This window comes from Heteronotia binoei, chromosome 12 (assembly GCF_032191835.1).
Source record: "Heteronotia binoei isolate CCM8104 ecotype False Entrance Well chromosome 12, APGP_CSIRO_Hbin_v1, whole genome shotgun sequence".
Lineage (NCBI taxonomy): Eukaryota > Metazoa > Chordata > Lepidosauria > Squamata > Gekkonidae > Heteronotia > Heteronotia binoei.
Window position 1 is genome coordinate 48,786,303 of NC_083234.1, and position 27,974 is coordinate 48,814,276.

Here is a 27,974-nt window from a genome sequence, read left to right on the forward strand (position 1 = left end):
AGCAGGGGAGAGAGCAGGGTTTCGCTCCCCTTGCCTATACTGCTTCAATTAAAAAAACAAGACACACACCCCACTCTCCCATGTTAGACACACATGTATGAACATGCACATGATCTCTCCCAAGGGTCTGAAATTAACACAAGTGTTTTCCAATTTCTTTACAAAGTCAATTGAAACTCAAAGACCCAAAAACTTCAGGCGGGTAGCTGTGTTGGTCTGAACCAGCAGAACAAAGTTTGAGTCCAGTGGCACCTTTAAGACCAATGGAGTTTTATTCAAGGTCTGAGCTTTCGTGTGCACACATTCTTCAAATACAGTGAAATGGCAGTCACCAGTCCATACATATAGGTAGAGAGTGAGGAGTAAATTTTCATTTCATTGTGTCTAAGGAAATGTGCATGCACCCAAAAGTTTATACCTTGAATAAAACTCTGTTTGGTCTTAAAGGTGCCACTGGACTCAAGTCTTTGTTCTTACATAACACGTGTTCTTCTCCCAGGGATGTTTTGCCCCCTCCCCCGTAACACTACAGAATACGCTGTTTTCAGAACTGAGTGACTTTCAGAAGTTCAAAAATCCCACAATGCAGACATTTGGATCACAGTCATTTTTAAAAACAGTCAGCACAAACTAACACATGCTCCTGGTATATTTCACACTTGGATTGTGCTGAAGCTTTGCTAAATTTTTTCACATTACTTAAATTGATAAAAACTTTACCAGCAGAATTTCAAAACAGTTGAACCAATCTCCAACACCTCAACCGGTCTTGAAGGCCCCACAACCCTTGGGGATCAGCCAGTGTTGGCTGTACATTCAATATATCCAGCTAAATCTTCCTACTAGTTATGCAATACACATTTTCTACTCTAGGTTTTCCACTCACACAATTTTGAATGTTTGACAATCAGTGTGCTATAGCAATCATTTGCACAAGCCAATCCAGTTGTGAATTACTACCATAGTGTGATGACAGCAGAATATCTAATGATGTGTGGAGGAAGCCCATGTTCTTAGGGTCAAACTGCAAGAAAACTTACATTTGAAATGGGTGTGTGTGTGTGTATTACCGTATTTACTCAAAATGAAGATGACCTCCCCCCCAAAAAATGGTACACTTAACAATAAAAAAAATTATTATCTACAAAATTGTAACTTGTATACAAATGTAAGACAACCTCCTCTTTTATATGGCATACCTGGAAAAAAAAACTAGTCTTGCATGTGAGTAAATACTGTAGCTCTTGCAAAGGAATCATTTGGAGCAGGCTTGAAAAGGCAATACATGGTTGAGTAACAATAGTTGCAATCCTTAGAGCACTTTCCTAGAAGTAAGCCCCACTGAATAAAGTGGGATTTACTTCTGAGAAGATCATTCTAGTCTTATGTCCAATGTGCAGTTTGGCCCCGAGTCTGGACACAGTAAAGGGACTGAAGACACTAACGGAAACATGGAAGTTCTACAGAAAGTCTACAGGTGATCAAAGCTTTATTTTTTCTTCAGTCTTTCTGTTTCTGAGTACTTTGGCTTGTCACTGAAAGCACTACAGAAGCTATTCCCCCATATTTTTTAAAAAATAAAACAAGGAACTACAAAAAGACCAAAGACCAGTTGTCTTTACATGAACCAGTGAATGGAAACAGATGTTTAGGCATTCAGAAATAAAAGGGGAACACCTGTTAAGAGTCAGTTGTGGTCCTTCAACTCAAATGAGGTCAGCAAAACCATTGCTGTGGATGTTCTAACACCAGTAGATCAACTTGATTAGAACAAGCAATGGGACATACTTTTTGTGCCATCCTGCTCCTAGGCTGGAAATCACAGGGTTTGGAGGAGCAGTCTGTCCAGATTTTCAGCAAGAAAGACAGACCATAAAGGAAGTAAATAAATGGGGAGGATTCTCTGTGTAGAAGCTTCTCAGGACTTTTTCACCATTCCATTTCTGCTTTAAGTTAAAGATGTATTTTACTGAAGTGGCTGGATAATTGTAAAGTATTAAGATCCTTACTGCAGCAAACAGAGTTTGAAGACCAGCTGCAAACAGGGCAGTGACTGAGGACTCTAAAGTTTACAGTTTAACAAGACAAATGGTGTGGAGGAGAAAGAGAGGTGAAGAATTAGAAGCAGCAGCTACATTTCTCATCAAGTGTTTCAGACCTGGGGAGACTTACAGGGGCTAAGGGGCCCAGTCAACTACATATTTAATACATCTGCCTAAAACTCTGCACACCCTGTGATGCATCATCCAACCAAGTCCCTGATATAGCTGGAAATTGAGCTGCTGGGTGGGGGTGGTCTGATTTCTGATGTTTATGCAGACATCTCCCAAGAACCATCCCATGTCTGAAAAACCAACCGTGAAAAGCAGCCTGGGGTTGAAAAAACACAAACTTTTCTTCTCCCTCATGAGGAATTCTGAAGATGCTTCCAGCCAGTCTAATCTGTGGCCATTGCTTTGCCCACTTTCTCATCTCCAGACTCTTCCTCCTCCTCTTCCTCTGCAGTCTTCAGTTCCCTTAAGACCTTGGCTTCCTCGGGGCCATCCCCCTTCTCCTCCTTCCTGACAGTAACCAAGCTAGTTGAGAAGCCCCTGAGGCTGGCCAAAGGGCTTGAAGAGAAAGGATAGTTGAGGCCGAATGTGCTGCTGCTGGTGACAGTGCTGAGCCGGGTCTCTTCTCCTTCCAGCAGTTTTCTACAGGGAAAAATAAAAACAAAAAATATCACCCAAGATGGTTAAAAATACTTCAGGCAAGCTTTCCAGTGGTCACTGCTGGCATTTTGGAAAGCCAGCCAATGTTACCTTTTTGTTTGTAAAATGTCATCAAAGTTGGTTTACAAGTCCTGAAATTCTGGTCACAGCAAAAGCCACCAGAGGAGGTTGCAATTTGCTGGACATGCAGCATTTGGGAAAGAAGGGATTCTTCTTTTCCTGGATGTTGCTGCTGCATTTCTCCCTGCTGGGGCATACATTTGGGCATGCAGCAAGAAAAGCACCTGGCTGGGGAAAGCAAGAAAATTTCTCCACTACATGGCCTCCAAGTTGGGCCCTCTTCCCTTCATTGTGCAGCTGCTTAGCTGAAACCAGGGTCCCCCTTCATGTGACCAGACATCCAATTCCATTGTTAGCAGTGGACTGTATTGCCCCAGCCTGCAGGTGGAGGGGGGGAGTATCTTTTCTGCAGTCTTCCTTATGAAAAAAGGTGTACTGATCTGGTTTCTACCCTGCCCTGGTCAGTGAGGAGTCCAAGGAAGAATACAAGCTCTGCTGCCCTGTGTCCTTCACAACAATCTTGTTAAGTAGGTGCGATTGGCAGAGTGACTGGTCCGAGGACCCAAAGTGCATGGCAGAACCTGGATCTCCCTAGTCCCAGTCTCACGCTGTAACCCAGGGGTGGCCAAACTGCAGCTCAGAAGCAACATGTGGCTCTTTCAGACATATTGTGTGGCTCTCAAAGCCACCACCACCCTGTTGGATGGCTTGGAGAAGGCATTTCTCTCTTTAAATCACTTCTCCAAGCCAAGCCACCCAGCAGCTTGGAGAATACATTTAAAGTTAAAGTTGTTTTCTTTCTATCTCTCCCTTCCTCTCCCCATCTATTTGCCTTCTTTCCTTCCTTGCGGCTCTCAAACACCTGATGTTTATTCTATGTGGCTCTTAACATTAAGCAAGTTTGGAGACCCCTACTCTAGCCACTGCTCCATAGCTCTTCCATGTCCACATTTTCTCTGCATGTCATGGGAAAGGGTTCAGCCTAGCTCTTCATTTGCACAAGGCTTATGAAGATCTTGCCAGTAGATTGTGCCCACATCAATCAGCAAAGGCAGTGTGTTTGGATCATCTACTTCTGGCACCACAATGTCCTGGGTTGGCCTTCCTGATGCCCAACTCTTACACCTCGCAGCACAAAACATTTCCTTACTTAGACATAGCAAAGCCGTCTCCCCACATCCCTTCTCCCACCATGGATCATGAATAAGAGGAGGCAGCTTTCCAGCAGGCTTCACCTATATGCGGCTATTTCAATATCCAGGGCCATCTTCACATTCAGCAGATCCTGGTACTCCCGGAGGTGGCGGGCCATCTCTCCCTTGGTTGTCCTCAAGGCATTTTCAAGCTGGTTTACAGTCTCCTGAAAACACATCATTGAATAAAGAGTGCTGGAACACAGAATGCAGGAGGTCTGACAGGCTCTTCCAATGCTCTCTTTTGTAATCAAATGTTGGATCAGGGCAGTATCCAGGAGAGTAGACCTTAGGTTTCTTACTTATACTGTCTCTCTCAGGGATCTCAGAGTAGGATGTACCACTTTGGCCATTTCCTTACCAGGGATCTACCTCAAAAAATAGGACTGGGGAAATGATGCTTAGTCCTTCTCTCCTCACCACTCGGTCTCTGTCATCCAGATCAGATACAAGGGGCAGCAGCCCTAGAAGAGCCAGTCTGGTGCAGTAGTTAAGAGCCGTGGACTCTAATCTGGGAGAACCAGGTTTGATTCCCCACTCTTCTTCCACATGATGCCTGCTGGGTGATCTCGGGCCAGTCATGGTTCTCTCATCGCTCTCTCAGCTCCACCTATCTCACAGGGTGTCTGTTGTGGTGAGAAGAAGGGAAAGGAGATTGGAAGCTGCTCTGAGACTCTGAGTGAAGGACGGGGTGTAAATCCAACTTCCTCCTCCTCCTTTTTTCTTCCCCTCTACTCAGCTCCTTTTCAGATGTAGAAACAGCCCCTCATGGCTGTTTCAGCACTTGAAAAAGTATAGTGGGGGGGGGACAAGAGCTCCGGGGACCACTGCACTGCAAGCCCAATCCAGACTGGGGCCTCACAGGAATTTTTGATAAAACCATTACTGCTTCTAAAATGGCAGTAGCAGCCACAAGATGGACTTATAGCCACAAATGTGTTTGTCTGGCTCTTATTTGTCTACCATTTCTTATGCGGGTATTACTGTCTTGTATAGTTCATTTTGATTTTGCTAATTCTGCTGAGGGGTAAGGACCCTGGGCTTCTGGATTTTCACCAGCCTCCATCCACACACTTTCAGCCATCAGAGCCAGCAACCTGCCTTTTCTTTTTAATAAAATGCACAGCCACCAAGAAGTGCCCACCTGCATGTTACGGATCTCCTCGCTGTTCCTCTCCTCCACCTCCTGCAGTTGCCTTTCCAGGGACTCGTTGGCACTGCGCAGGGCCTCCATCTCGATGTTTCGGGCTTGCAGCTGGCGGCGGTACTCGGAAATCTCCTCCTTGGCCTGGCGGATGCTGTCGCTGCTGCGGGCTGCCTCCTCAGTGAAATTGGCAAACTTGGATTTGTACCACTCCTCAGCAGACTGCTGGTTTCGGGCAGACAAGACTTCATACTGAGTACGGATCTCCTTCAAGGCTGCTGTGAGATCCGGTTTGCTCACGTCTATCTCCACAGAGACCTAGAAAGGAACAATGTAAAGAGAATCACATGTTATGAAACACATTCATTCTCTCTGATTTTTCATCTGTGATTCTTTCAATAGGATACCCAGATAATCTGCTGTTATTTGGAATTTGGTTCAGACCCTCATAACTGATTGGCCATAATGGAACTCACTGCTACAGATCTGGTGATGGACACTGGCTTAGATGGTTCTGAAGATGAATTTGACAAGTTCACAGAGGAAACTATCCGTAGCTACTAGCCATAATTGCTACATACACTATACACAGAAACAAAGCATCTCTAAATGGCAGAGAGGTTTTTTGGGGGGTTTTGCTACTGGGAAATCAAAAAGCCAACACAACATAATTCCTTGCATTGCTGTGATTTGACAATGGGGCTCATGCAGCAATTGGCATCCATTCTTTTCTCCCTGATTTCTTCATTGTTATTGGCAGCTGCGCCAGGAAATATTTAATTACTTCTTCTGCACCTGTCACTAAAAATATTCTTACATGGATCTTTAATTAGTTCTTAAGGATTCTGAAATTATTTTTATGTATGAACATATGAAGCTGCCTTATACTGAATCAGACCCTTGGTCCATCAAAGTCAGTATTGTCTTCTCAGACTGGCAGCAGCTCTCCAGGGTCTCAAGCTGAGGTTTTTCACACCTCTTTGCCTGGACCCTTTTTTGGAGATGCCAGGGACCTTCTGCTTCCCAAGCAGATGCTCTACCACTGAGCCACCGTCCCTTCCCAATGTATGTTATTCATTGAGACACGAGATGGATTTGGGGAGGAAGGAATTTAATTACAACTTTTTGTCTCTATAGCCAGAAAGATTAATTTTAAAAAAATTAGGGCCATAGCTGCATGATCACAAAATAACTGTCCTGCTGTAAAAATAACACTCCCTACAATTAATTAATCCCTCTGGCTGCAAACACAAATCTAATTCCCCAACACACATCCAGACCAAGACACCCACTCACACAGAAGAAGATTAATAACTCAAGCAAAGAGAGAAGTCAATTATGAAGAGAAACAGAAGCAAATGGCCAGTAGTTCTGGGAATCCTCCAACCAGACAGAACAGCTCACTGCTTCGGATGTGCTGAAAATGGGAAAATGACCACAAATTGAATCATAGAAAAATATGACAGAAAATAGGAGAAGTGTATGGCTATGTGCAATGCCTATGGCATTATAAGAAACCCTTCTTAAGAACAGCATAAACAAATCAGGGCAATTCCAGTCTAAATAGCTGTGTGACCTGGGGTGAGGATTGGCTAGGCAGGAGCCCTCCAGGACACCCGCCCCCCCCCCAAAAAAAAACCCTGAGCAGTTTTTAAAGTACATTTCCCCAGAGCACTTAAGACGTGTGTGGGTAAGCAGATTGCTCCTCTCTTGCAGTCCCCCTCTCTCAATATGCAGTCATCAACAAAAGCACAGAACTCTTCAGAAGCCTCAGCTGGGCAACTTAAAAGGCGCAGTTGCCATTTCAAAAGAGAAGCCCCTTTAGGGAATACTTATTTAAGGGTCAAACTAGGTAAGATGAAGGATCTTCCAGCTTCTTTTAAAAGTAAACATCAGGCATACCTGGTTCCAATTTGGATCAAAGCTGCACAGGGGATAAAAGAGAGTTTAAGCATTCCACCTTTGGCACTGCTTTGCTCCTCAGAACTGCCCTCCCCTGCAGCCAGAAGTTCCAGAAAGGGGTGAGTGGACAGGACAGGCCTCTGCCCTTCAGAAGCCCTGCTCCTCAGTAGAGCAATTTTCAAGGGCTGCTAGGTACAGGGGAAAAGTCACAAGTGCTTGCTAAGAGTCAGTGTGGTGTAACAGTAAGAATGCCAAAAATAGGATCTAGAAGAATTGGGCTTAAAACCCCGCTAGCCATGAAACTCACAAAGTGACCTGAGGCCAGAAGTGTTCTCTCAGCATAACCTACCTCACAGGGTTGTTGTTGTGCAGATAAAATTGAGGAGGAGAAAATTCTATATACTACCCTGATCTCCTTGAAAGAAGGACAGGATCTTTTGTTGCTCAGTCGCACAATCGAGTCCGAATCTTTGCGACCCCATGGACAAAGTCGCGCCAGGCCCTCCTGTCTTCCACCATCCTCCGAAGTCTGCTCAAATTCGTGTTTGTTACATCAATAACACTGTCCAGCCATCTCATCTTTTGCTGTCCCCTTCTTCTTTTGCCTTCTGTCTTTCCTAGCATCAAGATCTTCTCCAGGGAGTGCTCCCTTCTCATTTGGTGGCCAAAATATTTGAGCTTCAGCATCTGACCTTCCAGTGAACAGTCTGGGTTGATTTCCCTTAGGACTGACTGATTTGATCTTCTTGCAGTCCAAGGGACTCTCAAGAGTCTTCTCCAGCACCACATCTCAAAAGCATCTATTCTTCTGTGCTTGGCCTTCCTTATGGTCCAGCTCTCACAGCCATACATTACTACTGGGAATACCATTGCTTTGACTATACGGACTTTTGTTGGCAGGGTGATGTCTCTACTTTTTATTATACTGCCCAGGTTCACCATAGCTGTCCTCCCAAGAAGCAAACGTCTTTTAATTTCATGGTGTCAAGCATCTTGTTTCTTTATTAGTATGCCTGTATTGTTAACTGTGATTTTAATGCGTTGCACATCAAAGCCATGTAACCTCTTCCTTAGTTCTCACTAGTAGAAAATGCAGGAATGTCCTCTTTGAAGATAAGGCCTCCTGGGACACTTTTCCAGGCGCAGACCTGGACCCAGGATGTTGCTAAACCACAAGAATAGATAAAGTAGCAAGCGTGTGAATTTCACACGCCTGAGTAGGAATTCCTAAGCTATCTTTGATGTGCCCCTTAAAGCTAGTATTCTAGAGTTACACAGTATCACTTCCAATCTGGTTCCTACCCGAGCACAATGGATTATCAATAAACCAATACTTTGTTTCAAAATCAACGGCTGGTTATTTTGAGATCTGATGCTTGACATTTTGGAAGTGATCCTTAAAAAGTTCAACTGACCTGGCAACTTTCAAGCTGAATGGCTGAAGGAGCACCAGCTAACAGTGAACCGATCAATCCGCTGGACAGAATAGAGGTGCGGACCCCCCCCTTGGCACATCATCGATGCGAGGCAAGTCGCGGGGCGTGGGTCCCCTCTACACGTACAACAACTGTTCATCACCCCACAAAAGTGGGAGCCGTGAACCTCCACTACCCTGATGGACGAAGCTCTGGCTTGCCGGGAGGTCATACTAACCAGACCATTCCACGGAGGACGAGGTGGCAGAGCACCAGGGGGAGACCGGGAGGGTTACCCTCCGGAGGATGGAGATGGACGTAAAGAACCCCAGCCCGATGACACTGGCGGAGCACCGCCGGGTTCCAACTCCGAAGGGGAGGACGGAGGCAAAGGTCTGGGGGAACCAGACATCCTGGAAATGGTGAGAGAGGAGATGATAACTATGGCGAGAGGGCTGAGGGATGAGATCCAAGCCAATGCTGCGTTCATGGCCCGAGAGATGCAGAGGCAGATCGATTGCCTGCTGAGACTGAATCTGAGGGGAATACCGAGGATCCCAGTAGGGGTACCACCGGTGGCACCGCCTGCTCCACTGGTGGCACCACCAGCCCTGCTGGTAGGGCAGCTCCCGGTTCCGGTGCCCCCGGCCCCCCAGCCAATGATGCCAGATCCTCAAGACTATGGGAGAGGGAGGGACCTGGATGCCACCTTCGATGGCGACCCTGAAGAAGTGGAATACTTCTCAATTCAAGCCAATAGTTACATGCACTATTGAGGGAACACGTTCCCAGACGAGTTCAGCAGGGTGGACTACCTGGGTTCCAAGCTAAAAGGAGCGGCCAGAAGGTGGTACGTGAGCTTGTACGAGACAAGGGGTGCTGAACTGGACACCATGGCCAGGTTCCTGCAAGCACTGCTCACCCAATAAGAAGACCCCCTGCAAGAAACCAGGGCCATCACAGCACTACGGGAGATGCAACAGGGGTCGAAGTCGGTGCGTGAGTATGTGGCCGACTTTAGAGCCAATTCCACCAAGGTCCAGGGTTGGAATGAGCTGATGAAGATTGAGCAGTTCCAGAGGGGCCTGAATGCAAGCTTGCTGGATTGGGCCCTGCAGCAGGCGCACCCTACCACGCTGGTAGGGTGGGTGCAGCTAGCAGGGGAAGTAGAAACCAATATGAAACAAGTGGCCCTACAATGCCAACTGCAGCAAGGGAGTAAGGGGGGACGTGAGTCTCAGTCGGGGGCGAAACCAGAGGGGAAGAAGGGCCCACAGACGGGGGGGAGCCACCAAAACTCCACCCGTTCGCAAGTGCTACCGATGTGGGGACCCGAATCACCTGGCAGCAGAATGCCCTGAGAAACCTCGAGGCCCCCCCTTACTCAGAAGCCTTTAGCCACGACACCTAAGAGGACATCGACCCGCACCAAAGAGTCAGCAAGGGGGAGCACCGCCGCCTCCGCCATTCCTGAGGAGGAGACCATCATCCTGGACGAGCCGAGTGAGATGTCTTGGGAAATGGAACTGGCAGGAAACAAGGACAACCTGCACTGCAAGGTGCCAAACAGCAGGTCGTGGATCTAACGGCACGACTGAGGGTGAGAATAACTGGGTCTTTATTTTTTTGTCCCATTGACTTTACTAAATCCAAAGCTCAAGAGGTTTATACACGCACAAACCCTAATTGACTCAGGGTGTACGAGGGAAATAATTACCCCCAAATAGGTGGACGCCCTCGGACTAATGCGAACCATGCTACCCCACCCCATCCAATTTGAACAGATGGATGGGACCGTGATGAGGGGAGAACCGTGCGTGGAACAAACCCAGATGGTGCTGGTGGGCATAGAGAACCACTGGGATACAGAACTGTTTGTAATTGCCCCGTCGGTCTCATTCAATATAGTCCTAGGTGTAGGCTGGTTGGCCAAACACGAGTCGGACATTAAGTGGGGGGGATCAGATTACAGATTTCACAGACAGTAAGTGCAAGCGCCACCAGTGGGTCAAAGCGTGGGGACTCGACCCCCCCCCCCCAAGGAATGAGAAGATGTGTGTGGCTGTGGAGGAAGTCTGGGCCATTCCCAAAGAATACAGAGATTTGAAAAAAGTATTCAGTGAGGAGGAAGCTAACGAACTCCCCCCTCATAGAAACATGGATTGGGCGACTGAACTCATTGCCGGGCAAGAACTGCCTAAGGTGAAACTATACTCCATGGGGTGGGCGGAAAAGGCGGAACTAAGAAAGTTCATAGAGAAAAACCTCAAAAGGGGCTTCATCCACCCCGCAACAGCCCTTCCAGAAAAAGAAGGCTCGGAGTCTTAGACTTTGCACAGATTTTCGAGGGATAAATGGGATTTTAACCTCCAACATCTACCCCATCCCCCTGATTTGAGACTTATTAAGCACGGTCTCAGAAGGGACAATCTTTACCAAGCTGGATTTGAGAGACGCGTACTTCAGGGTACGCATTAAAAAGGGGGGTGAGTGGAAAACAGCTTTTAACACTCCAATGGACCAATTTGAGTATTTGGTGATGCCATTTGGTTTACAAGGAGCACCTGGGGTGTTTATGAACTTTATCAATGAGGTCTTGAGAGAGTACTTATATCAAGGGATGGTGGTGTACCTGGATGACATAATTATTTATTCAAATGATTTAAAGTCACACATGAACCTGGTGAGAAAAGTACTCTCCACTTTGTATGAGCATAAACTGTATGCCAAACTGTCTAAGTGTGAGTTCCACAAAACAGAGTTGGACTATTTGGGATTTAGAGTGTCCAGTAAGGGGCTAGCCATGGACCCAGCTAAAATACAAGCGGTATTGGACTGGGAACCCCCGAGGACACGTAGACAGTTACAATCATTTATCGGATTTGCAAATTTTTATCAGACCTTCATTCACGGGTTTGCCCAAGTCATGCTGCCCCTAACAGATCGCTTAAAGACCAAGGGGAAAGGACCAGAGGCGAAAAAAACGGGAGCCAAGTTAAAATGGACTCCTGCATGTCAGCAAGCGTTCGATAAGCTAAAGAGACTGTTTACAAGTGAACCTGCGTTGAGCCACCCTGATGAGCTGCAGCCCTTCGTGGTGCAATGTGACACTTCCAACGTGGCTGTAGGAGCAATACTCATGCAGGTGGACAAGGAGGGGAGACTGCGCCCCTGCGCCTACATTTCTAAAAAATTCTCTCATGAACAGTGCAATTGGTCCATGTGGGACAAAGAGGCGTTTGCTGTGACTTTTGCTTTAAAAACATGGCGATCCTGGCTCCAGGGAGCGAGAGTGCCCTTTGAGATTTGGACTGATCACAAAAACTTAGAACGGGGCACTAACGGGGCACTGAAAACTAACTGAGAAACAAATTCGGTGGGCGGGATTTTTTGCTAAATTCAACTTCACTCTCAAACACATTCCAGGCTTGAAAAACTTTTTAGCAGACACCCTGTCCAGGTTGCCCCAACATGACAGCCAGAGGGAGGAGGTGATAGACTCTATAATACCCCCCAGCCATGTAACCGGAGCAGTTACTACCCGCTCTGGAAAGAAAAGAGAACTGATAGAACCTTCGGGGAGTAATCGACTGATAGAGGCGGTCGAATTAGAAGGGGCAGAAAAGCCGGAGGGAATCAGCAAAGGACAGGGCAGGTTCTGGTACCATGAGGGGAAACTGTATGTACCTAAAAGCCTCAGGAGAGAGGTGCTACAATATTGCCATAACAGCAAACTTTCAGGCCACTTTGGATATGTAAAGACCTTACACTTGGTTAATAGGCAATTCTGGTGGCCCCAGATGAAAAAGGACATTTCTGAATACGTCTCCACTTGGCCGGTATGCATCATGGCCAAAAGAGGTGGTGGTGGTGGGGAAACCCTGGTCTATTACAACCAACAGAGACCGCGGAGCGCCCCTGGTCCATTGTGTCCATGGACTTTATTGTGGAATTACCCACGTCTCAAGGGAAAACAGTGATCCTAGTAATTGTAGACACTTTTTCAAAACAAGCTCACTTTGTTCCCTGTACAAAATTACCAAACACAAAGAAATTGGCATATTTGTTTTTCTAACACGTGGTTAAAGTACACTCATTCCCCAACAAGGTCATTAGTGACAGGGGCCCACAATTCGTTGCCAATTTCTGGCAGGAGTTTTGTAAATTAACCGGGATGGAGCAGGGTCTGAGCTCCGCGTATCACCCACAGACAGACGGTCAGATGGAAAGGGTTAATGTGCTCCTAGAACAATATTTACGGTGCTATGTAAATCATCATCAGTCAAATTGGATAGAACTTTTGCCTTTTGCCAAATATGGATACAACAGCAGCATTCACAGTTCTACTAAAACCTCCCCCTTCAAGGTAGCGAATGGATATGGAGGGAAGCCTTTTCCGCTCCTGCCGGGAGGTGTTAACAATCCAACCCCTTTTTGATTTGAACAATGGTGGGGTTCATTGGGAAAAGGGTGAAAAGTAATTCAAGAGAATTTAGAAATCACCAAAGATGCGTATAAAAAACAGTATGATAAAAAACATGCACCGGAATGGGATTTTAAAGTGGGAGAGACTGTTTTTTTGTCAACCAAGAATTTGCCTTTGCCGCAGACCTCCCGAAAATTGGCATACAAGTATTTGGGACCTTTTAAAATAAAAAGAGTAATAAACAAAGTGACTGTGGAACTGGAGCTGCCCAAATTGTTTAGTAAAATACACCCTGTTTTCTATTGCAGCCTTCTTCGGCGAGATCCAAGGGCTACGAACTGGCATCCCCGCCCGCCGGCACCCAGTCCGATTCAAGTGGATGGTCAGAGTCACCATGAGGTGCAAGAGATATTGGATGCTAAAATAAAAAGGGGGATGCTTCACTTTTTTAATACGATGGAAGCATTTCCCCCCAAGCTGTGACGAGTGCGTGGAAGCATCCAATGCCCTGATATTGGTGAAGAAGTTTTACCTGCTGCACCCAGACAAACCCCGAGCAAGAGCTTAGGGGGGGCAGTATGTCAAGCATCTTGTTCCTTTATTAGTATTTCTGTATTGTTAACTGTGATTCTAATGCGTTGCATATCAAAGCCATGTAACCTCTTCCTTAGTTCTCACTAGTAGCAAATGCAGAAATATCCTCTTTGAAGATAAGGCCTCCTGGGATGCTTTCCCAGGTGCAGACCTGGACCCAGGATGTTGCTAAACCGCAAGACTAGATAAAGTAGCAAGCGTGTGAATTTCACACGCCTGAGTAGGAATTCCTAAGCTATCTTTGATATGCCCCTTAAAGCTAGTATTCTAGAGTTACACTGTATCACTTCCAATCTGGTTCCTACCCGAGCACAATGGATTATTAATAAACCAATACTTTGTTTCAAAATCAACCGCTGGTTATTTTGAGATCTGATGCTTGACACATGGCTACAGTCACCATCTGCAGTGATCTTGGATCCCAGAAATGTGAAGTCTGTCACTACTTCCATATCTTCCCCTTCTATTTGCCAAGGTGTGATGGGGCTGGAAGCCATGATCTTATTTTTTTTGATGTTGAGTTTCAAGCCTACTTTTGTGCTCTTCTCTTTCACCCTTAGCAAGAGGTTCTTTAGGTCCTCCTCACTTTCTGCCATTAGAGTAGTGTCATCTGCTTATCTGAGGTTGTTAAGAACATAAGAGAAGCCACGTTGGATCAGCCAATGGCCCATCCAGTCCAACACTTTGTGTCACACAGTGGCCAAAAAATACACATATATATACAAATTGTGGCTAATAGCAACTGATGGACCTCTGCTCCATATTTTTATCTAACCCCCTCTTGAAGCTGGCTATGCTTGTAGCCACCACCACCTCCTGCGGCAGTGAATTCCACATGTCAATCACCCTTTGGGTGAAGAAGTACTTCCTTTTATCTGTTTTAACCCGATTGCTCAGCAATTTCATCGAATGCCCACAAATTCTTATATTGTGAGAAAGGGAGAAAAGTACTTCTTTCTCTTTCTCCATCCCATGCATAATCTTGTAAACCTCTATCATGTCACCCCGCAGTCGACGTTTCTCCAAGCCAAAGAGCCCCAAGCGTTTCAACCTTTCTTCATAGGGAAAGTGTTCCGAACCTTTAATCATTCTAGTTGCCCTTTTCTGCACTTTTTCCAATGCTATAATATCCTTTTTGAAGTGCAGTGACCAGAATTGTACACAGTATTCCAAATGATACCGCACCATCAATTTATACAGGGGCATTATGATACTGGCTGATTTGTTTTCAATTCCCTTCCTAATAATTCCCAGCATGGCGTTGGCCTTTTTTATTGCAGTCGCACACTGTCTTGACATTTTCAGTGAGTTATCTACCACGACCCCAAGATCTCTCTCTTGGTCAATCTCTGCCAGTTCATACCCCATCAACTTGTATTTGTAGCTGGGATTTTTGGCCCCAATGTGCATTACTTTGCACTTGGCCACATTGAACCTCATTTGCCACGTTGACGCCCACTCGCCCAGCCTCAACAGATCCCGTTGGAGTGCCTCACAATCCTCTCTGGTTCTCACCACCCTGAACAATTTAGTGTCATCTGCAAACTTGGCCACTTCACTGCTTACTCCCAACTCCAAATCATTTATGAACAAGTTAAAGAGCATGGGACCCAGTACTGAACCCTGCAGCACCCCACTGCTTACCGTTCTCCACTGCGAAGACTGCCCATTTATACTTTTTCCCAGCAATAATTCTGGCTTATGCTTCATCCAGGCCAGCATTCCGCATGATGTACTCTGCATATAAATTAAATAAGCAGGGTGACAATATACATCCTTGTTGAACTCCTTTTCTTATTCTAAACCAATCAGTTGTTCCATATCCCGTTCTGACAGTTGCTTCTTGACTCTTATATAGGTTTCTCAGGAGACATGTGAGGTGGTCTGGTACTCCCATCTCTTTAAGGACTTGCCACAGTTGTTGTGATCCACACAATCAAAGGCTTTAGCATAGTCAATGAAGCAGAAATAGATGTTTTTCTGATACTCCTGTGCTTTCTCCATAATCCTCGAATGTTGGCAATTTGATCGCTAGTTCCTCTACCTCTCCAAAACCCAGCTTGAACTTCTGGTAGTTCCTGATCTACATACTGCTGAAGCCTAGCTTGTAGGATCTTTAACATGACCTTGCTGGCATGTGAAATGAGTGCAATGGTGCAATAGTTTGAACATTCCTTGGCATTGCCCTTCTTTGTGACTGGAATATAAACTGATCTTTTCCAATCCTGTGGCCACTTTTGCGTTTTCCAAATATGTTGACATAATGTGTGCATCACTTTAACAGCATCATCTTTTAGGACTCTGAATAGCTCAACTGCGATACCATCATCTCTGCTCACTTTGACCACTCGCTTTGGCCCATTTGACCACTCTCCAGGATGTCTGGCTCAAGGTCATCAGTTTCACTGTCATGGTTGTCCGGGACGCTGAGATCCTTCTTGTATAATTCTTCTGTGTATTCTTGCCACCTCTTCCTGATCTCTTCTGCTTCTGTTAGGTTCCTACCATTTTTGTCCTTTATCATGGCCATCTTTGCACAAAACGTTCCCTTGATTTCTCCATTTTCTTGAAGAGATCTCTTGTCCTTCCCATTATATTATTTTCCTCTATTGCTTTGCATTGTTCCTTCAGGAAGGCCTCCTTATCTTTCCTTGCTGTTCTCTGGAAACCTTCATTCAGTGGGGTGAATCTTTCCTTTTCACCTTTGCCTTTCGCTTTCCTTCTTTCCTCAGCTATTTGTAAAGCCTCATCAGACAGCCACTTTGCTTTCTTGCATTTCTTTTTCTTTGGGATAGTACTGATTGCTGCCTTCTGTACAATGTCACGAACCTCAATCCATAGTTCTTCAGACACTCTATCAACTCTAGTTCCTTAAAACCTATTTTTCACCTCCACTGTACCCTTATCAAAATGTACTAAATGTACAAAATGTACACAAGATCAAAATGTACTAAATAAATATATAAAGACTCAGTCTTTGTACAAGCTGAGCTGGTGGACTAAAGGCCAAACTACACATTAGTCTTTTTAAAGTGACAGGTCCACTCAGGTTCCTGGCAGTCACACAGCAGCTGCAGAAAATGGGTTTGAAATGCTGCTGTCAGAAGAGAAAGGGCTTCTGCCTCCCCCACCCTCCAAGCCATTTTCCCCACACAGAAACTGCTAGAGTATGTTTTTACCCCTGTTTTTGTTGCTCCACATGCACAGAAAATTCCATGTGGAATAGCCAAAATGGAAAAATGCACCCCCAACTGTTTCTGCATGGGAAAATGGCTTTTTTTGGGGGGGGGGGGCAGGGGCCCTTCTTCCCCCTGTGACAGCATTCAAAGCTCATTAGGGATGCCCTGCTTTTAAAAAGAAACCATTCCCTGCAACTGCTGTCAGGTTGTGGGGAACCCAAATTGGGTCTGGGAAATCAGGACCCATCTCTTTAAACAGAAAGTAACATGAGGATGCCTAAGAACCAAACTAGATAGAATGGGGACAGCCAGGTCCATTTATTCACAGCTCTGTCTCATTCACATCTAAATAAAGAGATGAGGGGCATGTGTGTGCTTTTTACATCTCTCCTACCTTGCTGTGCTCACCTGCCTTGCTCATTCAAGGGTGGTATGGGAGAAGAATGCAGTTGGGCAAGGTGGGAGGGGTTCAGTCCTCCATAACTGATAGCAGATTTTACAGCAAAAGCTCAGGTTCTGCTCCCAAAACACATGGTACATTTTCAAGGGGCAGACCTTTGTGGCAGTTCCCACTACTATCTTGTTTGGCTCTAAAAGACGGAGACCTTTAAAAGTTCAGCGACAGCAAGAAAGCCTGCTGCTTCAGATTAGGAGGTTTCAGCCCCAGACACAGGTTAGCACCCCTGCACTAGCAGCCCTTTCATGGAAAAGATGGCGACTACCACAAACACACCACCAGCTCTTCTTGTGGGGCGATGCCACAAGCAGGAATGCTGCAAGGCAGACCGAGGGTTCAGAGTGGCAGAACAAAAGAAGCTGCTTGGCCACATGGCTGGAGCATCACCCAGGGTACCGTGCTGCTGCTCTTTGCTGCTTCTCCCTCTGAGAAGAAAAGCAAGGGCACATTCTATTTTGATGGGCAAAGAAGGGGGAGATCTGCAAGGCATCGCCAGCCGCCTCTTCCCAGCAGCCCAAGGCCAGGCATAACCCATTGAAGGCTTTGCATTTTCCACACACACCAAAAGGGACCTTGACTGTACCTCTCCAAGGCCACTGATGTGCTGTTCCATAAAGGCAGCCTCGATTCCCAACAAAGGCAGCCTGAAACAACTCAAGGATCACTCCAGAGAGCATTGAAATGCTCTTTCGCCCTCTCTCAGCTGTCTAATCATAAGCAGTGCATGTTAATTGATCAGGAGTTGACCAGGAAACCATTTTTTCCTTGCCATTTATTTGAAATCTATCAATTCCTGTCCTTTATAACAGTATCATGGCCATGGGCACCTGACAAAGACCAGAAGCCTGTCTCTGGTGTTCCCGAGATCACATCCTGTCCATCAGCCCTGCTGAGCTGCCTCTAAGTATCTCCTCTAGAGGTGCAGGCAGAACTAAAGCAGCAGGTACCCTCCCCCACCCCCAGTTCTGGGACCTCAGAGGGTGGCCTGGTTTGTCCAGATTGCTGGACCAGCCCTGCAACTATGTTACATTTAAAGAGGGCCACGTTTAAGGCAATGATACAACTCCACCCAGTATGTGAAGGATACAGATTTCTGATGATGAAAAAGCAGGATTGTGAAACCCAAGGGCAGGGCAGGTCAGCTTCAAGTAAAGCGTGCAAAAAAGTGCAAAAACTTGAAGGACAATGCCAACCCAAACAGAGTTGTACCATTCTTCGTCTACTGAGGCCCATGGGCTTGGAAGGGTCTAACTCTGCTTAGATCATCACTGCATGCCACTCAAAAAGCTACAATGCAGAATCTGAGTGTTGGGCCCCATGGATCACTGGGGCACACCTTTACATTGTGCACTGCTCCACTGGTATTCCCTCCCAAATGATATTTTTGCTTTGGAAGACTATTATTTGGGTTGTTTATTCAGCCCCTCCTAACAATGCCCTGGATGAGAAAAGGATGCTTTTCCTGGAACACTGGATTTTGACAGATGTCTCCACCAGAGAGCCTAGCTATAACCCCAAAAGCAGGGCAGGTCACATAAGAGGGAAGGGCACCCTCAGATAAAAGGGGGCAGGATGGGGCTGTGTGCGGAAAGACTGGGTGGCCGTTCCTTACACAAAGGAAATACAACAAAACAGCTTCCAGGAAGGCAAAGCCATGCCATGATGGGTCAGCCCGTCTATCTAGGTCAGCATCATGTTTCCAGCTGGCATGGCTGTGAGTGCGATCCTATGTACTTACTGCAGACAGTCCAAGCTCACTGACTTCAAGGGTGCCCAGGATTGAGAACTCTTCTCTGGCCATCTGTTCCCAGCACCTAGTTCCACGAGACGCCCGGGTCACTCTCCACCATCCCCAGGAATTTGTCTAATCCAAATGCCACCCGGGCTTGCCGCTATCACACCTTGTAGGGGGGAGTTCCACAGAGCTGTGTGAAGAAGCGCTTCTCCTCCAGGGGGTCCAGCTGCCACCCCCGAGGGTGGGGTGGAAAGCGCCTCCGCCCACCCCACTGGATCAGCGCCTTAACCCCCCGTCCCCCAAGCCTACCTGCGCCTCCTGGAGCTCGGCCTGCAGCTCGGCCACCTCCTCGTCGTGGACGTGGCGGAGGAAGGCGATCTCGTCGAGGAGGGCCTCAACCTTCTTCTCCAGGTCGAGGCGGGCGAGGGCGGCGCGGTCGGCCTCCTTGCGGGCGTCGCGCAGCGCCCCCTCGGCCTCCTGGCGGCGCTGGGCCTCGTGGGCCGCCTCGTCGCGCAGGCGCTGGAGGGAGCGGGCCAGCTGCTGACTCTCGAGGGCAGCCTGGTCTCCGTCGTGGCGCAGCGCCTCCACCTTGGAGCGCAGCTCGCGGATCTCCTGCTCGTAGAGCTGCTGGAGGCGCGACGGCTCGGCCTGGCGCTGCCGCAGCGCCGCCACCTCGCCCTCCAGCAGCCGGTTGTGCTGCTCCAACTGGTGCACCTTCTCGATGTAGGTGACGAAGCGGTCGTTGAGGCCCTGCAGCTGCTCCTTCTCGTTGGTGCGCACGATCTTCAGCTCGTTGCTCAGCGCGCTCGACGGCGCCGACGCCGACAGCAACACCTCCAGGTGGTCCAGCGAGCTGCTGGGGGCCGGCAGCCGCCGGTACGACGACGAATAGGACGAGCGGGGGCCGCTGCCGCCGCGGGCATGGGGGGCCCCCAGCAGCGACGGCGCCCCGCCCCGCGTGCCCCCGTGCAGGAGGCTCCGGCTGCCCAAGGCCAGCCTCGACGGGGACTCCCCCATGGCCTTCTTGCCGTAGGACGAGGCCGGGAAGCGCAGGTCGCTGCTGTAGCTCATGTTGCACGAGGGTGTCGTCGGATGCCGCAGAGGGGCTGAGCCTGAAGCTGGGCGAGGGGCGCGGATGACAGGGAGCGGCGCGGCTCCCGGCTCCCTCGCTCTTATAGAGAAGCGAGCGCCAATCCAGGCACGGCGGCAGCCCCCCAATGAATGCAGCGCAGCCAATTGCGAGGCCGAGTGGGGGTGGCCCAATGGAGAGAGAAAGCGGGAGAGGAAAGGCGCTGGTCTGCCCAAGGTTGGCTTTATCAGCAAATGTTGCCGGTGGCAGCTCCGACCTGTGTGCTGCTGCTGCTGCTGCTGGAGTCCTGCTTTTGGAAAGCGGCTGGGCGCTGCACGGGAGAGAACTGATGGCATCCCCCAAGAGGCCGCTTGGGAGGGGGGGGGCGGGGTCTGTCCTTGATAATGTCTAGAGAGGCCAGGAGAGAAGGCCGTGGCCAGGTCAGGATGGATGGAGCCGCCATGAACAATGATTGGCATTACCTAGGAATTTATTTTACTAGGTATTTATTGCATTTGTGACACAGGGCAGGTTCTCTCGGGAAAACAGCGGCTGCTTCTTTTCTTTGTAGGCAGGGGCAGTCGGTGGTGTCCCAAAGCAGCAGCCTCCAGATTTGTCCCATTTGATCCGTGCTGGATGTCCCTCCCCACCCACCCCCCTCACCCCTGGGCCTGGATCATAGCCACTGTTTGAGCAATGGCGGGGGAAGCTTAAGAGTCATATAAGGAAGGTGTTCAAAGGCAAGCTATCTGGATGATATAAAACTTATTATTTAGCTGTTACACATTTCTGGAGCTAACTGATATCCACAGAATTAAAATGCTCTTCTGCTTGAGGACAGGGCTCTCAAAACGTCTGCGAACCAGTTAGGAGGAAATCAGTTACAACTGTTTTCCCATTCCTTTTGGAAATCTGCCCCCCCCCCGCAGGCTGGCCATGGCCCTGTTGTGGGGTGGGGTCTGTCAGAAACCTTAAGCATATGAGGACTCTGGGGTCTGCAGAGGAGAAAATCTCCAGCGGGTCCATGTTGGTAATGGATTTGTAATTCTGTGTGTGAAGAACAGAAGAAGTTCCCTCCTGGATCAGACCAAAAATCTATCTAGCCAATGTCCTGTTCTTCTCTGTGGCCAGCCAGATCTCTTGAAGGTCACAAGATGGCAAGACTGAAAACTCAAGGATGCTCAATGCTTGAATTAGGTCTTTCTTCTTTAGCCATGCAGCTTCTTTAAAAGAACACTCTGAGCATGGACAGAATGTTTTCCCTTCATCACTGAGCAATTGCAGCCTGTCTCTGCACACATCAGATAAAGAATCTGGGCCTCCCGATAGGGCAGGCAGCAGACTCCCTTGCAGCTACATCAGTGCGTGCCCCAGATGTGGCAGAATCCCATTTCCCAGTCAATTTGTCATATCTCCATAGAGGTGGAAGCCTACCCATCTGTATTTTACTAGCCTTACTGAAATTCTTGTTCTGCCAGGTCTGAAAAAGCAGATTCTGCAAGGGGTGAAATCTGCAGTGAAATCATTGCTTAGTCAGGAAATTCACTGGTTCTTGGGTCAGTTGCTGTCTCTCTCCCCTTGTTGTGAGGATAAAATGGGGGTATCCCGGAGGAGGGATAAAATGAAGAATGAATACTGTACGGCCCATGATCAGAACAAAAGAAAGCTAATTGCAGGAGGACCCTCTTGTAACTTTCTTGTTTGTTTTGACACTAAAGTGGATTTTTATTATGCAGCCCAATTGATACTGTTTTATACACAGATGAAAAAAGCAGGATTCACTTTCTGACTTCTGCTGCCGACGGCGCCTCTTTCCTCCTATCCTCAGACCATCTGTCTGTTGCGGAGCTCCCCTTCCATTTCATTTCTGTGCCTTTGTTTGAGAAATCAATGCTTCGTTATTCAAAGAAGGGAACCTCATGTGTGTGTGTGTGGGGGGGGTGTAGTTGTACTGCTGAATCAGGCATGGCCCTCGCACCTGCTCATTGCTCTATTTAGCGCTTGCAGGGGAACATCGACAGGAGATTTAAAGGTTATGCTTTTCTCTGCGGAATGAGAAGATGCACCCAGAGGCCTCCCTACCCTGGAACAAGCTGAGCTGGTGGCTGTGAGGCAACAGTGGAAGCCTGGCAGATCTGACCAGTTTGCTGGATCAGGACAAAAGTTCATCTGGCAAGGACGCTCCTGGTTGGTCTTGTTCATCAGGAAGCTCTCCAGCAAAAGCTTTATGGCAGTGAATTCTGGACTCAGCAACAGGGCTTGTGGGGCTTTTGAGCTCCTACTTTACATCTCCAATTCAACAAAAGGAAATGCCCCTGCACTGCAGGGGTCAGCAGCCTTTGATAACTGAAAGGCCAACCTGCATACAAATTCAGAGCAAGAGATCTACAGAGGGTCATGATAAGAAAGCCCGTTGTCATAACTGAAGCTGTACGACTTAAACATCTAGAACTGATATGTTGAGTAATAATCCATACAGCTCCCGCAGTCCCACACACTGCTGATTGCAAGACCTTTGTTAGGGAGTGGGACTCACAACATCACTATACACAGGAGCACGTTGTGCAAATGTTTTTAGGCACCAACCTAAATCTCCTGAGGCACACTTGGATTACTGGCCACTTTTCACCTCTATCATTTCCCTTTCTATAATGTAACACATCTCTAAGAAAGCCTTTAGTCCCTTAAAAATCTGCCTGCCTTTCTTTCACACGTTGGTTATTTTACCTCTCCAATACACCTTGATGTAAAGATATAATTTTATTTATTTTTTTAAAAAGAGATGTATTTGTTTTTGTACTGAGCCACTTTTGGGTCTAGAGTCATAAATGCTGCTGAGTCGTTCAAAAGGATAGCTTTGCAATCATAGAAACCTATGCTACAGGTATAAAGCACAGTGAATGGGGGTATGATATATTCCCCCCATTATGTGACACAGAGTGTTAGGCTGGATGGGCCACTGACCTGATCCAATATGGCTTCTCTTATGTCTCTCATGGTGAGTGGAAACACTTGCAAGGAGCTGTAAGCTTGCCAACCTCCAGGTGGAATTCTTCTGGCAGTTCAGCTGTTATCTAGAGTGCAGAGATCAGTCCTCTGCAGTTCTGGAGGGCAGATTCTATGGCATCACATCTCCACTGATCTCCCTCCCAAACTCCACTTTTCCCAGGCACCATCCCCAAATCTCTAGGGATTTCCCAAGCTGGAGTTAGTAGCCCTAAGCAGAGGTGTCCAAGCAGCACAGAATGGTTCAAGGTGCACACAAAGAAGTCCCTGTGGGAGTAGAAGCCCCTTGGAGCAACAGCAGCAAAGAAGGCAAGCGACTGGAGAAAGCGTCAGGCTTTTTCATTTGCCACCCACTTCATTTGCCAAATATTGAGCTGATGCCATTTTGCACCTTGTCAGTTTCAGAAAGCAGCTAGCCTTGCCACCTGGGAAAAGATGCTAAAGAAAACTCAACCGTCTGTGCCAGACTTCTGCTTTGACACTCAGCCCAGCACCTGGCTGTTCTGGCACCCAGCAATGGAGCAGCAAACGCTTGCCAGTCTCAAATGCCACAAACTCAGGGTTTGAGGGAAAGCTGTCCCAGATGAGGAACTGTCGTCTATGTGTTTGGAGAGGAGGCTGAGCCCCAGCGGATACATCCAAGCAGTATGAAGCACAGGAATAAGAAGGAGGCTGTCCAGTTCAACATTTCATTCCCAGCAGAGACCAACCAGAAGCCCCTGGGGAACATACCAGCGAGGTGATGGTAGTGCTCTGTTTCCAACCCCAGCACCTGCCTCTGCAGATAGAGGTGTCATTTTTTTTGCATATATTGCATTACATAATGCCATAATTCGTAAGAGAAGTGGGGGGAGGGTGTTAATGTTTCTAAAGAGTAAAGCAGTATGTGTTGTCTCTTTTTTCATTCCAATACGTAACAAAGGTTGCTCAATGCTCACAAAACTAAATTGTACATTGCAGATTATTTCTTTGCATCCCTTGGACCCAGATAGCCTCAGCTAGCCAATCTCATCAGATCTTGGAAGCTAAGCAGGGCTAGCCCTGGTTAGTATTAGGATGGGGGACCACCAAGGACCACCAGGGTCTTGATGCAGAGGCAGGCAAGGGCAAGTCCACCTCTGCTTGCCTTGAAAACCCTGAGGGTTCCCCGTAAGTCGGCTGTGACTGGAGGGCATTTTTTCACCATCAGCACTCGGGAGTATGTTCATTTAGCTGACAAAGCAACCTGCCAAATGTGATGAAACTAATCTTTTATGGAGGGGAAAACTAATCTTTCTATTTTGTTCTAATGTGCTGCAATAACCATAGTCGCAGGCACAAGTCGCAGGTGAACAACTCAACTTGTTACATGTCCTTTTAAATATCCTAACAGAGATCTCTTGGAATCCAGTGGTATACTACTACATGTTGTTTCACCGAAATAAATTTTTTTTTTTTTTGGACATGTTCAAAGGGAAGTTTGAATTTTGAGAGAAAATTTCTGTCAAACACTTCTGCAACGATGTCTTCTGTGGCACAAGTTAGCCGTTAGATATAGAACTCTTCCATTTGGTTGGTTATGTGCTTTGCAATATGTAAGTTTGATCTATGCATTTTGGAGGTTCCGTTTTAACTCAACAAACAGCCAAAGGGGGCAGTCAAACAGCAGAAAAGAAAACTCTAATCAACTTCTAATCTGGCAACCTTAAAAACAGACTGTCGAGATACATTTGCATACATGCAAATATATGCAAAGTAACTCTGTAAAGGACTGTACTGTAAGTAACTTTTTGAATGGTACAGGATAAATAGTATCCAAGCACTAAATCTGAAAGCTCAAGGGACAACCTCAGAGGATCACACTTTACAGTTTTGAACACTGACAAGGATGTGTTTGGCAAGTCCTCAGGACTTCTTTCATTCTCCATCCCTGCCACTAGGCAAACTAGGCAATGGCCTAGGGCACTAGCCTTCTGGGGGCACCAATTGGGTGCTCCCCATGTGATTTGGTGATGTTATTAGTGCTTGGGCAGGGGGGGCACCAGAAGTTAGCCTTGCCAGACAGTCTAGGGCCGAAAGCAACATGTCCTTTGCCCCCAGGGCCCAGCCCCTGAGGTAGATGGCTTCTGAATATAGAGTCAGCTCAAGGTAATTGCTGTGACTGAAAGAGCTATGGATGGGCCTGTCCTCCATATAGTTGACTAATCCTTTTCTTATAGCCATTAAAACTAAGGGCAGTCTCTACATCTTGCAGTAGTGAATTCATGAGGTATGCATGCACATTGTATAGAGAAGAGGTGCTGGGAAATTCTAAAAAATATTTCTAAAGGTATCGACCTGACTATACCCAGACCAATCCAAAGATGCTCAACGTTAGCAAAAACCACTGGCCTGGGTTTTGGCTTCTTTCTGCAAGCATGAGGGCTAGAAACTTGCCAGTGAATTGTAGCTTCTATAAGAAAGTCTCAGCTGTGCATATCCTTAGGCTGACCACCTTCATCAAGAAAGAGCTCAGTCCTGAAAGAAAATGGAAATTACCAAACAAGAATTTCACCCCCTTGGAATGGGGTGAAAAGGAATCTGGAATTGCTTCCTGCTGCATTACAGGTAAACTAATTTAATTGTTCATTAAAGCAAGTTGTTGCTTAGCAGCCGCATTTTAAGCATGCCATTATTCCTCTTCCTAACTCCATTTGCCACGCTTGGTTCAAAATGGTACATACCTGTCACTTGGTATATATTCCTATATACTTTGTTTTTTCCCTTCAAAAGCATCTGGGTGGGAATCCTCAAACATGTAAAGGCCAATGTAAGCAAGGCAAAAATGCAGAATGGAATAATCTGAAAAACTCTGTACTACCATTTCAGCAAATGCCATGCAGCAGAAGGTTCTGCATAATTCACAAATTACATGTCACAGAAGACTCACTTGAATAATCTGGATTTGTAGAAATTTTATCACAGGACCCCAATCCTCCTTTAGTAATGTGCCACAGCTTCCTTATGCACATCAGAAGAGACATCCAGCTGGTTCAGTGACAGCCAGGTAAGCATCAAATGTGCACAACCATGCAGAATACACATCTGCATTGGCTAAACACATGGAAAGCTGTTTTTGTGCATGGTCCACCTTGCAGGATTGGGGGCATAAAGAACAGCTCTCACATTCCTAATCTGAATTTTGCTGGCACAAACAGAACATTTTAATTAAAAGTGAAACACATTCTCACATTTTAACTCACTTCCATTAAGAGTTTTCTGGAAGTATATGTATGTGTGGGGGAACTGCATATGTTTCCCCCCCTCTTTTACTACATATTTGATAAATGCAAATAAAAGATTTGGAAAATGTTTTCAGGACTGTGAACTAATGACCAGCTGGCCCTGGTCCCTAAGTACATACATAGTTGAAAGCAGAGACCCAATCTGGTCCCAACTCTATAGACATTGGACCACACTGGCTCTATATCTGGGCTTAAGCTAATGGCATCACACTAGTGTAGCTGATATATTTATTTTCTTCATTTATCCTGCATCTTTCTCCTCGGAGACCTAAAGTGGCTTACATCATTCTGTTCCATTTTATTCTTAAAACAACCCTGTGAGGTAGATTAGACTGACTGTTTGTGAGTAACTCAAGGTCACTCAGCAAGCTATCACAGCACAGTAAGGATCTGAATCTGGGCCTCCCAGGCACTAGCCCAAAACTACACCACACGTGTTTAAGAAGTGCTTAAACACAGACTTGCCCATTTCCCCCTGGTCTTTTAAAATGTCCATGGGTGGACTTCTTCCAGGCTGGGAAGCAGGTGGGTAAAATGACAGCTGGAGAGCAATAGTAGGGAAATTGGGTAAGTGCCCCCAGTTCTGCTCTCAAGAGCTTCCCTCCACCATCGAATGAGGAGCCCACTTGCTTTCAGGCAGCAGCCCTACAGGAGTAGATCCAAGTGGGCAGCCGTGTTGTTCTGAAGCAGTAGAACAAAGTAGGAGTCAAGTTGCACCTTTAAGACCAACAAAATTTTATTCAGAATGTAAGGTTTCATATGCATGCATACTTCTTCAGATTATCCCTATCCCCTCATCTGAAGAAGTATGCATGCATACGGAAGCTTTGAATAAAACTTTATTGGTCTTAAAGGTGCAACTTGACTCCAACTTTATTTGGGAGTATGCCACATTGAATTTAGTGGGGTCAACTAGGGTTGCCATCCCTGGGTTTTGAAATACCAGGGAATTTGAGGCTGGAGCCTGGGAGAGTGGAACTTAGGGAGGGAAAGAACCTCAGTAGAACAGAATGCCATGCTGCCCGCCTTACTGAACAGCCATTTTCTTCAGGAGCTGTGGAACAGATGCTTAAAGAAATAAAATGAAAAAATAAGCAATTCATATAGCCCAAATATCAGTCATAATTCCAGATTTCCAGACCACACCTGGATGCTGGCAGCCATAGGGCCTAAGGCCTGTAACTGTCACTGAAAGCAGAGGGCCTGGATTGGGCCATGTGGTCATGGTGGACTTTAGCCAGATTAGTGCAAGCATGCACCATCCTCAATTAAATTATTTGGGCTTAAGTGGCTTGTGGATACCAGGAAGAGTTTCCCCTAGAAATAGTTATTTAGTGTGCAGCACAACTGGCAAAGAGCCACTCGTTTTGAAAGGAAGGTCACCCTTGGAAGGAGCGTGTGTGCACACAAGCAGGGTACTGCTCATCTAAGTGACTCACAAAATCAATCAGAGATGGCCCCTTGGGAACCCGCACGGAATTAATGCTGCCTTCCGCATACTTGTGTGTAAGCAAAGCCTTTCCCCATGACCCCATAGATTTCCACCTTTGGACTGAAACCTCCCAACGCTGGTTTCCCTCCCTCTTCCTTCACCCATTTGCTGGCCCCACACCTCTGCCTTTCAGAGCAGCTTGATTCAAAGAGCTGAAACATGGGAAGCTGTTGACAACATTGCAGCTCCAGACTAAGAAACACCCCTTGGTTTCTGCATGTCAGGCTGCCTGTTAACAAGAAAAAGATGGCAACCCTATTTGAGGTCTTCCCTGTGTTTCCTAATTGTCTTTGTAGGGTTGCCATCTTTTAAATACCAGCTTCTAAAA

General features: G+C 46.9%; 2 protein-coding genes across 2 annotated transcripts in view; one reads left to right on the forward strand and one right to left on the reverse strand.

The window, feature by feature from the left end:
* LOC132580283 (hexokinase-2) overlaps positions 1–27,974 on the forward strand; it is a 388,522-nt gene that overhangs the window by 86,616 nt on the left and 273,932 nt on the right. The window lies entirely within an intron of this gene.
* Positions 561–19,931, reverse strand: LOC132580286 (low molecular weight neuronal intermediate filament-like). Its single transcript, XM_060251003.1, has 4 exons — positions 19,126–19,931; positions 5,109–5,426; positions 4,007–4,131; positions 561–2,693 (listed from the first exon to the last, which is right to left on the reverse strand). The coding sequence occupies exons 1-4, from the start codon at positions 19,885–19,887 to the stop codon at positions 2,438–2,440; spliced, it is 1,461 nt and encodes a 486-aa protein (XP_060106986.1). The 5' UTR covers positions 19,888–19,931; the 3' UTR covers positions 561–2,437.